The sequence below is a fragment of the Gallinula chloropus genome, assembly GCF_964237585.1.
Source record: "Gallinula chloropus genome assembly, chromosome: 15".
Lineage (NCBI taxonomy): Eukaryota > Metazoa > Chordata > Aves > Gruiformes > Rallidae > Gallinula > Gallinula chloropus.
The window spans coordinates 10,056,352-10,072,242 of NC_140100.1; the positions used below are offsets into that span (position 1 = coordinate 10,056,352).

At 41.2% G+C, this 15,891-nt stretch overlaps 1 protein-coding gene across 1 annotated transcript in view; it reads left to right on the forward strand.

Annotated features, from left to right (window-relative positions):
• Positions 1–351: 351 nt before the first annotated feature.
• BAIAP2L1 (BAR/IMD domain containing adaptor protein 2 like 1) overlaps positions 352–15,891 on the forward strand; it is a gene marked incomplete at both ends in the record, with an annotated part of 38,102 nt that continues 22,562 nt past the window's right edge. Inside the window, 3 exons of the mRNA XM_084271125.1 lie at positions 352–402; positions 9,314–9,389; positions 12,882–12,968. Of these exons, the coding sequence (XP_084127251.1) occupies positions 352–402; positions 9,314–9,389; positions 12,882–12,968 (214 nt within the window). The remainder of the gene's footprint in view (positions 403–9,313; positions 9,390–12,881; positions 12,969–15,891) is intronic.

Here is a 15,891-nt window from a genome sequence, read left to right on the forward strand (position 1 = left end):
CACCGGAGCTCCGCAGGGGCTCCCGGAGGAGGCGGGGAGAAGGAGGCGGTACCGCCGTCACGGAGGAAGCAGGCGGCGGCGGCGGCAGCAGCTCAGGTAGAGGCAACACGGGCCGCCAGCTCTCCCACTGAGGTGAGGCGATCCGTCCGCTCCCGGCCCCGCCCGCTGAGCCAGTCCTGCCGCGTCAGGTAGCCGCGGCCCCACAGGCCCCGCCCCGGCGGCGCTGCCCGGCTGGTTCCACAAGTTTTTGACAGTTTCTTGAGAGTCGAGTCTGCTGTGGCGGCTTGGGCTGGAGCTGAGACGCTCTCCGGAGGACGAAGCTCTTCCCACCGGCCGCCTCACGCCGGCACCATGTCTCGGGACCCCGAGGAGGTGAACAAGCTGACGGAGAGCACTTACAGAGTGAGTACGGGCCAGGGCCGAGGCTGCCCGCCGCCGCCGCCTCGCCTGCGGAGGCGGTTGTGGCCACCTTTGTCCCCGCTGGCCGGTGCTGGAGGCGTCGGGAGCCGCTGGCCGCCTCTCCGCAGGCGAGGGCGGGCGTGAGGGCTGAGGGCAGCCTCGGCGCCTCACGCAGGAAAGGAACAAACTTCTCCCGCCCCACCTCGTGAGTGATCCTGCCCGCCAGACTGCTCGGTGTTCGCATGTATATGAGCTGTAGGGGCTCGGGGCGGAGGCAGCGGGAGGCTCGGCTCCCCTCGCCGCTCGGCGGGGCACGGCTGAGGCGGTCTGTGTCCCGGCTACCTCCTTCCCGCGGCCGCAGCGTTCCCTGGGGAGGCGGCGGGGCTTCGGCCGGGTTGGGCCGCTTTGCAGGCGGGAGCGGCCGCTCAGGACAAGGCAGGCTTTAAGGCGGGTTTCTCCCTCTCGAGCAGGCTGTGTTCTCCAGCGAGCCGTAATTCCCTCGGTGTGTTTTCATGATAGGTGATCTTTGTGCCTTGTGGTCCTCGGCTTAAACCGTTTCTTCATACGGGCCAGAGCCTAAAAATGGCTTAACGCTGAATTAAGTTGCTCGCCTGCGCCCGGAGCTGCCCGCCAGATTTAGGGTGGTACATACACCTTGGCGCCGCCTCACAGCGCGGACCCGTGAGGGTAGGCCGGGTTCTGTCAGCAGACTTTTAAAGTCTCCAAAATGCCTCTCTGTTGGGAGAATTAAAAATGTTTTGTCTATGGGCGTTGAACCCTTGTCTTGAGCTTTTTCTCCCTATAAACTTAGCCCTTCCGACACACATCGGTTGTAATTGGGCAAAAATCCTTAAAGGATTCTTGTTTCAGTAGGGATGGCAGTGTTGGGTCTGTCATCTTCATTCCCCTACCGAGTATTGTACTAGAGAAAGCACTTAAATTTGCAAACGCATTTAATCATGCAAATGAACTTACAGCTGCAATGCATTTGTAGCTTTGAGCCCAAAGGAAAGGTTGGGGGGGGATTGTCTGTTGCACTGTTTATTCAATCTTCCTGGCCTATTATCAAATGTTTTCATATTCCAGAAGATGTTATCATTTAAAGGTCTCTAAAAACACTTACTATTTTGCTGTTCATTCTCAAACACACTTAGATCAACTCTACTCCTTCAAGCAGTCCAGTTATGTTGGTGCTGTGTTGTATTTGCTGTTTACTTGCTTGGGATTTAGCTATCAAATTAATGCAAAACTATTGGGGGGGAAAAATAAGATGACTTTGCTATAAATGTTGTCCTCTAGAATCGGTACAGGTCATCGTACGCAGCCTGGCACTTGATATGTAATGTTCATGGCAAGGCCATAAGCAAACAAATTCTTTTTCTCAAAAGCACAGCCTGTAAATACAGGCTCACAGAAGAAAAACCTGGTAAGCTGACTGTTCCAGGGCTGTGCCGACAGAGGAATGTCCTCCCCTGTCTATTGACTTCCAGAATGTAGCTGAAACAGTTTTTTCAGAGGAGGGAGAAGAAAGTATGTTGTGTGTTTTAATGGATAAAATATAAAATATGCTTTAAAGGAATGCCAGACCTCTAAATAAACAGAGCCTTCCCTGTTACTCAGTACTTATTTCCTGGGAAAGTTTACCCTTTTGTTTTGTTTTTTTTAAACTAATTCAAAGGTATACTTAAGACTGAAACAACCAGCGAAAACACAGTAATATAATGTTGACAGTGTGATGAAATGTCTTCTGTGTGGGTACTTTAGAGAGCTCTGGCATGTTGCATCACATAGCTAGTACTCACAGGCCTGGAAACCCTCCTGCCCTGCACTCATTAAAAATGGAAACTTTATCCAGATAAGGTATAAAGGCCGCCTCAGATAGAGGATGGATTCTGGGTCTACTTTAAAATAGCTGTTTCTGCATCAAAGTTAAGATCTTAAATTCTTCCTTGTACCTGGAGGGCAGAGAGTACCAGGCTGGATATTGGGCATTTGCTGTGACTGGAATTGCAGCTCTCTGGTCTAAAACAAACGAACACCTCTTTGTGCTGTGCTTCAGCCTGCATGGTGAGCATGCTCTCCTTTGTTTAGTACTGCTCATGTAACTTCTTCTCTTGCTGTGTGCCATCCCAGCAGTACAGCCCTTAAAACGCCACGCTGGGATTGATAAAATCAGTAGCAGTGTTTGTGTTTCTCCTACCAGTAATAATAAGAAGAAAGGCTTGGTCTGGGGAAACCAATTCAGTGTTGAGTACTGATGGCATCTGTGGACTCCAGGGCCAACCACCAGCATTTGACAAACCGACTTTTGGGTGACCTGGAAAAATAACAGAAAAGGAAATTGAATGCCTTGTTAGTCTGTGTTCCTTTTTTTTCCCCTGTCTTACAATGCTAATCCGTTGGATTTATTAAATACATAGCAACCTGTGTTATACAAAGCTTCAAAATATACTTAACAGAGGTCATGAGGTGGCAAAGTATTACCCTTGTATTTTTTTATCATCTTCATCCTTTTCATTGGCAACAACATTGGAAAGAGCATACCTGAACTTTTTTTAGTTAACCTGACTAAATAAACAACATAACCCACAAATATGTGCATGTGTGCACACAAAAATCAAGGCTGACATTTACTTTTATATAATACCTGAAGAATCACTTTAATGCATGACTGGAATGGCACGTGCAAAATGAAGCTGAAGGGTGTGGGAGCCTATGACTAAAGAGGGCCACAGCTTCCCTATGGCAGGGCACTGTGAGAGGTTCACTGGTATGACATTGCCCTGCCCTTGTCACTCACTGCAGAGATGTGGTGTGCTTTGAGGGGACATCATGATACCACACACACACACTAGCAATCGGCAGCCCTGGGGAGGTTGTTACATGTTGGTGTGTCACCTCAGCTCACACTTTCCTTTTTTGTCTGCTGTATGTGGGGGAAATGGTTTGGCACCGACCTATGGTACACGCAATGGGGGGGAAAGGGGACAAAACAGGAAAGTACCAAGTCACAGACCTGCCATTCTGCCTGAACGGTTTAAGGGCTGGGCAGGCTGCTTGTGTATTCCTCCTGTGGTTTGAGGTTTCTGCAGCTCTTTAAGTGATAGCAGTAATTTTATGGTGTTGGTAATCTTGGATTTTAACTATATATTTCTCTATATTCAAGTAAATCTTATCCAGAAGTTTTATCAACCAAAGTGTGACTTCATTATTATTATTATTTTTCATTTTTTTAAACAAAAATCACCAAACCTTTGTTTTTTGGAGTGCAGTGCTGTCCTGAGGAGCATGTGTTCTCTGCAGGAGCATACGGAATTATACTGGTGGGCTACAATTTTATCATAGAAAGATATTGATAAATTCAGTTTAAAGCCCTAAATTCCGTGTTTGCATATTTTAAAAAGACTTGTGGTTGAACTACCAGACTTATTTACCAAAACTAAAATTCACCTGTAGACAAGCACATGATGCAGTAAGGCTCTTGTGCATCACTGAAATATAGATCTGACTGGAGGAAGAGGAGCCCTTAGGAGTTGGTGTGTATAAAGTTCAGTTTTGTCATAGGTCAAGGTGAATAATTTGCACTTACGTAGAGTTGTGTCTACTCAAGAGTCTATTTTGGACCTATCAGGTTCATAACCTGGAAAAGTTTGTGTCTGAAAGACAATGATGGGTGATATATTAATGTTTCCTTTAAAAAAAAAATTCCATCAAGCTAGTTAATTAGTCATAAGGATTAGTCTTCTTGAATAAACACTGGCATCCTGATTTATTTTTTTTCCCCATTCTATTAAACGTGTTGTAAACCAATATTAAGCAACTTACAACTGAGAGCCCTCAACACATCTCATGTTAAAAATAATCGTGTCCTTCTGGAAACTACACTGGATTTCAAAAGCTAAAGGAGTAGGCTAAATGCCATAGTGTACAAAGTGCTTCAAGGACAGTAGAGCATGGTAAGATTTCGTTTCCCTACAGATATTTGAATCTTCTCAAGCGAGGTCTCCATGCAGTGTAGCAACCCTACAGACTTCTTCCAAAAACTCAATTTTACTGTTTTCCAGATAGAGTAGCAATTTAAACCATTAGTACCTACGCAGAGGTTAACTGTGAATACAGTTAGTGATGCTAATAGGAGTAATGTTAAAACATCAAGACCTACTTTTCTGTGCTAGTTTTACAACTTCAGATTTCTACCCAAATACATCGTTATCTTCTCTTACAAAAGTGCCTGCAGGATGTAAACTTGAAACTACAGGGAGCCTATGCATTGTTTAGCTGTATTCATACCTGCTGAGCCATTGTTCTGTGAGGTGTGTCTTTAAGTAAAAAGCAAAGCTGAGCATTTACAGGAAGGCACTCTTACAATGGCTGTCATTTGTTTTGAAGATTAACGTTGTTTATGTGACTATCAGGAACTGTGGGAGATACAATACCTATACACAAGTGGAAATACAAGGCTTGTTCCTCTTCAGTCCCTGCTGCTAGGCTGGTTAACTCACTTTGGGTTCACAAAAGGCACTCAACAACTTCATACTGAGTTACAGGAGGATGTAGTGACTTGAATGACCAGAATAGGTTTCTCTTATGCTTTTTCTTGGAAGGTTGTTCTTGCCAGCTCTGAAATTCTCTGTATAGAAAGATGTTTCCAGATGCCTATTTTGGAAGTGTTTCCCTTTATTTCCATTCATCCTAAATAATAGAAAGCTGTAGGATCTGATCATGTGCCTTCTCTTCTAGTTAATTATTCTGTTCATGAGAGGTAGTGTGTCACTAGAATATAGGGCACTACATTGACAATTAGCAGGCCTGGTTTGTGTTCCTCACTGTACAGGCAAATGATGTGTTGTGAACTACTCCGGCTGTCCCAGCTTTTTTCTTTGTCTCTTTGGAGTAGGGCAGAAGTTTTATTTACATGACTTTGTACAACATGGCAAAACTCTGGTATTTTCTGAGACTTCACAATTTTAAATTAGTGATTTTCTTGATCAGAAATTCTAAAAAATCAGATAAAGAAGAACAAAGAAGAAGTTTTCAGATTTGGCTGTGCTGTAGGACTTGCAGTTCAGCACTCATTTTCATGACCTTTTCTTTAGACTGCAAATAAGGGAAGCTATAAAACTAAGACATCATCTGAATATAAATAGCTCCACAAATTGATTTTTGAGTGGCTTGTTCTTCCCCTGGAACTCCTGAAGTTGAACAAATTATTACAAAGGCTTTAACTGCTCTCAAGTGTCTTAACAATATCAAATTTATAACTAATCCTGAAGAAGCAGTTGCCAGTGAGCATTTCCCTCTTTTGAAAAAGAGCTCTAGATATTTCTTCCTGGACAGTACTTCAAAGATAGCAACAGTGGTTAACTGTGTAAAAAGAGCACTAGAGGCAAGGTCAAGTTTTTGTTTGCTTTGAGAATCTAGTCTTCAGTGGAAACTAACAAGCAAAAATTATCATCCTCCTTTCTAATGTTGAAGAGAGAAAAATCATTTAAAAATATTTAATTAGATCAATTTGGAGATCCAGTAGGGCTGGGAAACTAAGTCCTCCTATCAAACACAAACCCTTTGTAGGAGAGTAGATGAGCCTTGCACAGTGCTGTGAGGACCAGCTGGCTGTTCCCTGTGTTAAACCAAGCAGATTGCAGAGGGGAATTTCCATTGCGAAGGGTTTTGCTGCTTCTCGGGCGTTTGCGTCTGAGCCTGGTGCAGACACTTCTGCCAACAATCAGCCACTGTGGCAGCAAAGCAGAGGCTGACAACCTTCCAGGGACTGCTTGGTCTGATGGAGAAAAGAGCCATTAGATGTATGCCTGCCAGCTACTGAAGGCACTGAGCTATAAATCGTTTCTTCGTCTTTCCCAGCAGTTTTCCATATATGTTGAGCAGATGTGAGATACTGGAGCTGTTCCTCAGAGTTCTCTGTTTCAGTGGACCTGTTGTGTTTCCATAGCCTCTCTACATGTGTACCTGATGAGTATCAAGTCAGCTCTGGCTTTAGAGGGGGTAGCTGTTGAGGACATTTTTGTTGGGCTTTGTTCACTTCCTCTGAAGTGAAAGCAACTAATGACACAGGTGCAACTACTGCTGTGGTTTGAAATACGAATTGTGTGTTTGAAATATGAAATAGATGTTAAGAAAACTGGCATCTTAATCCTGGCATCTTAACCCTGAATCCTTAGGGCAGAAATTATATTTCAAGATGACACAGGTAGAATTTTGGGTAGGTGGCAGTAAGGGTTTTACTCTTAATTCCGTGCTGTGAGGAGTAAGCAGGGATGGGATCTGTCTTTCAAGAAAACTTTTCAGTGCAGGTTGGCAATTCAAGGTGGCATTGGGATTTCTAACTGTCAGGCACACACAAGGCTTCTACATCACGTCTACCTTCCTCCTTCTCCATATCCTTGGAATATGGGACTCTGTATCCTAACAAAATCCCCTTCAGTCACTGTTTTTTTTTCTCCTTGTGGTTCACTGATATCTATATATGCCAACAGCTGGGAGGAAATGGCAAAAGGTTGTAATAGGACGACACAATTTACCCCTTGGAACAAAGGCCTCGCAGCTGCTCTGCCTCAGCTACAGGGAGGGCAACGGAAGCACAGCACCAACATGTAGAGTAGTAAATTAGAGAGCTGAGGTGGGAGGAGGGATGTTCCCAGACACCAGAGCTTGAAAATCCATACTGCTAAGTTGTTAGTATAGCCCTTGGCATAGTTGGCCCAACCTGAAATGCAGTTTCCCAAGTGATTTCTGGATCTGGTTTGTGAGTTAACACAAATCAGGGGCCTGGGGACAATAGGCATTTGGCTGGCAGTGATCGTGTTTGGGTGGGTTAGAGTTTAATGGTATAGATCTCTCTTTTTTAATCTCTTATTCAATATAACTGTTAACTCTTTTTTCTATTTTTAAATTAACTGGAGTTCAGGTATAGCATTAGCTTTGTAAAATACAAAGAGTTCTGTCTGAATGGCCTTGCCTGAAAATCCCCAAAGTGTGGTGGTATTCCTGTGCTTTCTGGGTCCCTGTATGTACAAATATAAATATTTTCATTCTGTTAGTAGTATAACAGACAACAGCTCGATACTATTTCAACTGTCTTGTATTTCTTGTAAACAGAAGGTGTCTGTTTTGAATTCCTTGAACTCAAAAGTTCTGCTGTGTGAACAATATCTGAAAGATGCAAGCTGTACCATAAAAATGCTGTTATAAAATAACAACAAAATGATATCTTAAAGCATCTCATGATCTTCCTTCCATGACAATAAAATTGTACAGAGTAACGTCACAGCTATAGTTTTGTTAGGAAGATCTGGGAAAAGCAGGTCCAGTATCTGAAAAAAACCTTCAAGGTTTTCTGTAGAAATAGGGCTTGTATTACAATTTCACACCACACCAACTGCTAAGTCTCAGGAACAATTGGTAATGCGTATTTGCTTTTAAAAATACATTTATTTCTTATGGAAGAGAGAGAAAGGATTAGAACGTTGCAGTTACTTGACTATTAAATGTCCAGGCACATCTGGCAAATTCTAGAATATTTGGTCAGAGGTTTTTCAGATGTACCAAGGGAGGTTGTTAAACAGGCATGCTGTGTCCTTCCTTCAGATAGTGAGCCCACCTGAAGAAACACAGAAGCCACCAAATAAGTGAAGCTCAGACTCTTAAATTTTTTTAGCACTGTTCAAAAGTCAACTGCAATATCCAGTCTTTTGGAATACAATTGTTGATGCTACATGTGTTTGAGACATCTGATCCTGAGGAGTGAATAACTACTGCATTTCTATCAGCATGTCAGCTTCTGTTTTGTTGTCAGTGTTCATAAGATAAAAGTAATTTTTGAATGTTAATTTGGGGTGGGGGGGGGAGAGTTACTGTCTTTGACCAGACAGAGAAAAACTGAAGCTTTCTCATGAGTAGGGACTTTTTGGGTGATTTTTCTTTTAGGGGGAAGTAGAGAAGCAGCTTTTACCCACTCCTAACTTTGGAAAAATTCAAATTTGCATTCATACTTCATGGCTTAACTTATTTTCTACTTTTTAGAAATAATTAAAACTTTTCAATGTGCAGCTATTTCCTTGCACTCTTAAACCGCCAGTCACAATTTCTACCACTTCATCAATTCATAGAAGTTGCTGGGTATGAGACTAGTCATGCCTGGAGCTGCTGGATTTCAGATTCTGGTCATTTCAGCCAATAATTGTATTTAACAGCCAAAGCAGCTGCAGTGGATTCTTTTTCTCCTTCTCTTTAATAAGGTCATCATTTTCATTTTCCTTCTGAAAGAACTTTGGCTTCATGCAATAAAATGCAGCATTTCAAACTTTAAAAAAAACACCAAACCAGATAACTAATTTCCTGAAATGCTTTCTGCAGCTTAGAGAAATAAAGTACTTATCTGGTTAGAGGACAGCTAATGAATTTCTTTTCTCTTTTTTCCTTCTGCCAGCATAGTATTTTTTAAGAGCAGGGCTGGGGGGAAGAATTAAAATCTTGAGCTTTTATTGGAAAGTTTGTTACTTTCTGACTTGATAAAACAGTAGATAAATGTGGGTGGTTTTCCTCATTTGTATTTCCTCATCACCTATCATACAAGAAAGATCTGTGCAAACCTTGGCCACATACTTGACATCCTTTTGTATTATAAACAGCCAGATCACTTTTTACCCTTATTGAAACAATTTACCTCTTCTTTTTTTTCCTGTTTGTTGATCTTAAGTGCTCAATTTCTTTTCCCTTCCATCCTTTACTCTCCTCTTCCTCCAAGTCTTCTATTTTTCGTCCATCCACAGACTTCTCAGATCTATGTTGTACATGTGAAAGATAAAATGAGACCTAAGTGACACTGAGATAAATACTTGCATCCATTCTTGAATTGTCTTGGTTATAACAACACCCTTTGTTTTCTGTTCATCAGAATGTTATGGAACAGTTCAACCCAGGACTGAGGAATTTAATAAATCTGGGGAAGAATTATGAAAAAGCTGTTAATGGTAAGTATTCTAGGTGTTAACTTTAGAAGGAATGCTTAATTTTCACTTATATAACTATTGGATATGGGGGTCATGTATAAGCTTCATTTCCAAGTTGAGCTTTGGATGTGTTTAGGAAAAAAAAGGTACCAATACCCAAGTGTGGGTAATTTCTTCCCAGACACACACCCCTTTCTTTAACTGTCCTGCAGAAGTTGCATCTCAAACACTTAGGCACAGAGCTACTGCAAAATAAACTGACCATTAACTGTAAATAACCCACACCATAATAATAATATAAATGGGAAAAAAGTGATGTAAGTTCGATGTTATCTTCCCCCCTGGAAATTCCTTCCAAAGATATTTCACATTCCTAGGGCTGTTCCTGCTCACCTATGCACATCACTACCTAAGTAACCCTGTAAACAGAGTGGTTTCAATGATGAGAGTCGAAGGAGTGGATTAATTTATTTTTTACTACATATTAAACCTGATGGTATCTTCCTAGTGGAGTCAAAATTGGAATGAATAAATTTGAATCTAAGGACCCAGCATCTCAGAGTTTTTATACTGTAGTTGTTTTACTTCCATTATTGACTTCACAGAGTCCATCACCTAAGACTGGGTTTCCAAGACTGGGCTGTAGATTCCCAAAGCTTGTACTGTAGGGCATGTTGGAGCTTGTTCTGTTTCACCTATGCAGACCTGTTGAGCTGCTTGATACCATATTAAAGCAATGTAAAATCTCTTTAATTTTTGCCTCATTCATGTCTCTAGCATATTTTTCCCTTGTGTGTAATCTAGTACTCTGAGAAATGTGATACTGCAGAAGTAGTGCATAGCCAAACAGACATTGAAATCTCTCTTCATGCAAATCCTAGGCCAGGCTTGAGAAAAAGATAAACCCAAAGCCTGCTGGAGATGAGAACAGGGAAATGCTGACTGACTGGCAGTAATGCCTAACCTGATGTATTAGGTAACCACAATGTTAATCCCTATCCTCAGGGATTATAGGTAGTACTCAAAGTAGTAACAAGTGGTTTCATGTTTGGCTGAAAGATTTTTAAACCAGCTTCTGAGGGTTCTGCTTTTCATCAGCCTCACTGCTGACAAGTTAGGCTGTGCCTCTTCCCAGTTAATTCAACCTGCCAGTAGTAATTCCCAGCGTACCTGTGCACAGCAGCACTGGAGAGGCCAAGAGGTACTGTGTTCCAGCAAGCTTGCCTTTAAGACTGGCTGATAAAGGGTAGCTAGCATGAATGCTTAATTGGAAATGAATACATGTTTACAGTGTTGCAACAACTGTTGAGAAACTACACTAAAGTCATCCTTCATGCTCATAAATTGTTCATCTTTTCTCCATAAATTCTGGGTGGTATAAATAGATCTGGAACAAGGAGTAAACACTCTGTTGCTAAACAAACACTCTGTAGCTTTCTAAACAAGTCAGAGTAGGCTGAGAACACAAAACTTTCACTGTAAACCTATCAGAAGCTTTTGTATCATTATATATTTAGAGGATAAATGTCAAAATTCTTTCTGCAGAAGTCATTTACTAGTTGTAGTACCAGTGAAGAGCCTTCACAAGTGGAGTTCTTGATTAGCATGGGAGAAATCACACGTTTTCTTATTTTAGTGTCTGTATTAGGATAAAAGGTTAAATTGGGGCTGTCTTGAGAAGACGGAAGATAGAAGGAGTTGGAATGGTGTAAAATCTTTGAGTATGGGTGGCATATTGCTCCAACAGTGTAATCCTTCTGTTCAGGAAGTTTGAATATAGAGCACCTCTGAAATGCAGCTTAGGAATTACTCTTGTCTTATGCTACAGAGCCTCCAAAAGCATCTTTGTTTCATTTGGAAGAGTTTCAGTCATCTTGTTGAACATACCATTAGGTGATCAAAGGTGTCACCTTTGCTGGTAAAAACTATAAGGTACAGACCTAAAATACTGTAACTGGCAATTGCCAACTCTGTTCCTCTCAGGAGGAAAAAAATTAAATTCTGAATTCAACAGTGGGAGCACTTGGCTTCCATTTTAGGTTGAGAGTGATGAAGACTTACTTCAATACATTTTTTTTTTTCAGTGCCTTTTACAGTAAAGCCTTGCCAGTTTGTCCCTGTTATTTCTCTTCTCTGTGCTGTGTAGATGAGTTCTAGAATCTGTGAAGATGCAAGGCAGCCAGTGCGTGGTGCACATCTACATATGTAATCCGGTTCTTGCTACTGGCCTCCCTGCAGTTTGAATCTTGATGTTTTCGTGTTCATTCTAGCAAAACTGGCTTTGCTGTTTAAATCAGCTATAACCAGGAAATGATTAACTGAGAATACCTGGAACCTCAGTGGTATATATAAAGAGCTTATGGGTTCCTGTAAAACTGGAATTGAACTATAAGCAATAAGAGGGGGGTAACTGCCTTGGGGGTAAAAGAAATATGAGCATCCAAGTGTTTCTTAAACCATATATGCACTTGTTGCATGACATTTTTGTTGCTTAAAGAACTTGGCATATAGGTGTCTCTGTCATGCTGAGTTCACTGATGAAGATAATAGTAGGCACTTTCCTGGACTGTGCAGAAATTGTATGTATCAATGGTAGTTTCCATGTTGGTCCAAATAACCTAGGATTTTTTCCCACATCTAAGATAAGTGCTGAACAATGTAATTTATAATAATCCCAGGAACACCGAGGGTATGTTGAAAATTGAGAGAGAATGCCAGATGGGTTATCTAGGTAACCTGAACAGCATCCCTCAGAGCCTTAATTCTTTTAAGTTTTGGCATTTAAGGCCTAAGATTTCCATTCAGTGAAAAAGTTGGTGTTTATATGTAGGATCCTCAGATTTCAATGTACTGTTTTGACATGAAATCATATTTGTCATTCCAGTATGTAATGACTGTGCAGCGTTACACCGTTAACAGTAATTCCTAGGAGTGGCTGCACCAGGTGTATTGAATCTGCTGTATTTCACGTTTAGATATATCATACCTGATGCACTGTATTTCATAGCTGAAGTGATTGACTCTTTCAACTAACATAAGCAGTAAACAAAGATTTGCTTTTGAAGGACTCCCTGTCTCCTTATTGTAACTGCAGGTCCAAGGCCAGCAGCAGTTTCGGATCAGGGGTCTGGCTGGCCAGTACAGGGCAGAGACCTTGGCATTTCCAGTGATCTTGGGACTGTATCTTGCTTTTTACCAACAATTTTATCTGTACCAAGGAATTGTATTATGTCCTGGCAATGGCTTATGACTCAGCCTATCCACTGGATGCTGATTGCTCCTGGATATGCATAAAAATTTGAATTAAATAACAGGCTGAAACTTATTAACATGTTCTGGTGTTCTCTTTGTCACCTGGTTTCACAAATTACCAGGCAGCCCAGGGACTTAAGGAACTTTCTCTCCTTTACTATATGCAAAATTTTGTAGGAGCATAGGTTAATGAAATTGGGAAATTGTTTGATTTTTTTAACACCTTTTTTTTTCTTTTTTTCCTGCCTTCTCTCAAAAAAGTGATGGTAGTGGCTGGAAGAGCATATTATGATAGCCTTGCAAAGATTGGGGATATATCAGCTGATTCTCCAGTTTCTAAAGAACTAGGTAAGTGAAATCTAATTTTTTAAAATAAATTAAAAATAGAAACTTTACTTTTTTCCTGCTTGGCAGTTCACAGAACCAATGTGAATTAGAAAAGGATTCGGAAAAGTATCTTTTAAGTAACACACACACGGAAGGGATTAGGGTCCTTTGAGGCATGTTGCTTCTCACGGCACTGAATGTTTTGACAAAATCAGTTTTGTTTTCTTCTGTGAATATATTTCTGCCTCTCCATTCAAAAGCATGCATTCTTTTAGGGTCAGATAATTCTGTAATGAAGAAATATGGAAACAATGTGTAGCTTGATTATTTTTGTTAGTAGAGGTGAATATTGAAGTCTTCTGCAATAAAATATTAGTACGAATGCGATTCTCTGTTCCACTGTGAGGAGCTCAGCTTCATTTCACTGTGTTTGATCAAGTACATCACTGAAAGTTCTCAAATTTATTTCCTAGTTGAGCTTTTGAAAGAGAGCTTGTAGGGTCAGAGATGGACTAACTTTACAGTAATGTAAATATACAAGTTCTGTACCTTCACAAAAACATCTGATTATTGGAAGCTTCTCATCAGCACTTCACTCAGCACTCCCCTGGCTGGCCTTGCAATGGTACCACTCAGCCTATGGAAGTGAGGTTGTCACTGCAGTATTTGTGATGTTTCTGACACCATTCTAACAAACAAAGAAGCAGGAGCTATGCTGTGTGGAGGAAACAGTTATTTAAAGACTTCATTTAGTTTTTTGACAAAAATAACTTGATAAAGCGTCTTGTCTCTGGACGTTTATGGGCAGTGTAGGGCTCTGAGTTACACAACAAGCCTCTGCCCCTGCGACTTGCAGCCATATGGTAATTCAGGTGATTAAAGAGGGTGATTTTAGTAAATGTTTTTTTAACAATTCTGTTTCAGCAGAATTGAGGGGAAAGCCTCTCCTTGAAGGCAGCTGCTGGTTTCTGTGTGCCTGCATGCATTTTTATGATTGGTTCTGTAACCATTTTTGTGAGAGTGTTGCCATTGTGTGTTTGAAGTTGGGAGCGGCAGAACAGCAAACAGTACAAAGCAAACAGCCCTAATGCCGCTCGCTGTGTTTGCTTTGCAGGCTGTTTACAGAAAGCAGAGTTGCTGTTTTCAAACTATAGAACAAAAGTATGAGAAAGTTAAAAATAACAACCACACAGTCTTATAAAGAGATCAACAAATGCAAAATTACAATTTTTGCAGTGGTCAAATGCATGGGAGTGATCTATTTCTTGAACTCTCTATGACTGTGGGACACTGTCTGCTTGTTTGAAAATACTCTCTTTGCACAGTTTGGGCTGAATTCTGACAATAATTTGTTTTCACTATTATTGGGGGCAATACAGAATTGTGATTGAAAATATATTTTTGCTGAAGTTTGAATTCTTTCCTGCAGTTCTAAAGCTTTTCCTACATATATTGCATGGAGAAAACACGTCCCTCTTCAGGGTCAGGCCTCTCATGTGCTTTGTGTTCACCTTCGATGTAAACTGTTACTGCAGAAAAAGTCTTTCCTTCTTAAGGAAAACAGGAACTCTGGATTTCTTCCAACACGCTCTCTGATAGAATACTCTAGAGATAAGGGAAGTCATTGAACACTGGAAAAGGCAGGACAATGTGGATAGGAGTCTGAGAGATCATTTGTGTTTTCTTGAAAGTTTTCACAGTTCTGAAGCTGAGCTACAACACTGACCTATTTAGCAAAGAAATGTGATACACCCCAGGTGTCCCAAAGTATCTCTGCTTAAAAAGAAAAAAAAATACCACACTTTTCAGCATTTTAAAAACATTTAGATGTGAACTGAGCTGGAGTGGATGTGTCAAGACTAGATGGAACTGCTGTGATTTGCCCGGTTGTGGACCCTGCCAACTCTTGTGGAGTCACTGCAGGCCCAGCCCACTGTGGAACTGTCTTTTCTGTGAGCTGCTTTGCCAAAAGACACGATATTGCCACTAACAGCTCTATCACACGTAATACCTCTGTTATCTTTGCCAAAAAAAGAGGTCAGCAGTCCTCAGTTAAGTTGTGTGATATGCCTGTGAACTGCTCTTCTGGAATGTATTCTCCTGAGCACCGGGTGAGCTGGCACCCTCGCTTGTTTTATGAGAGCAGCAGTCTGAAGGTGACTGGCAAAGAAGCAGAGGAGCAACGTCCATGACTTGATGTGTGTTATCTGTATTCAACTCTGGTGTTCAGAATATTTCTGTAACTTTCTACTTATCCCTTGCTTGACATCATAAGGCTGCTTCCTGTACCCTCTATTAACTGAAACCAGTAGCAACATCCCTCCCTGCAGATGTCAGTAGGAGATAATTATATTTTTAATATTTCAGACATTACCCTGGCTTTTCACAGTGCATTAGGTAAACCAACAATGAGCAAGTTCTCAAGCATTTTGAAAAGCTTAAATATTTGAACATAAATTTGAGGTACTGTGGTCTGGATTTAAAGTGTTTAGGGCTTTGGACAACCAGAAAATGTAAATGTTTTCATTTGAGTAATAAAAAAATTGAAGCATCCACAGTAAATATATAAACTAATGCTTGAAAACAATCTGTTTGAAACCAAAGGAGTCCCCACCCTAACATGACTTACCAGTTTAGGCACAGTCAGGACTGATGGAGGGCATGACTTCATGGTAGATAGAAATCCCCGGAGCTGTTTTTTTACCACACTGTATCATCTACAGCAGAAATGAGGGGAAGGTATGTCTTAACTATCTTTGACTCATCTGAAATGTACGTGCTTCCTCCATCAGCTTTGTGTTTCACCCATCAGTCACTGGGTACTTTTTGGCTATACAAGGCAGCATTAGAACAAGATTTCCCCTTTCCCTGATAGCTGGCATATCAAGCTGTAACTTTTACTGATACAGCTCATGTTAAAATTGGTTGGTCTGAATGATGAATA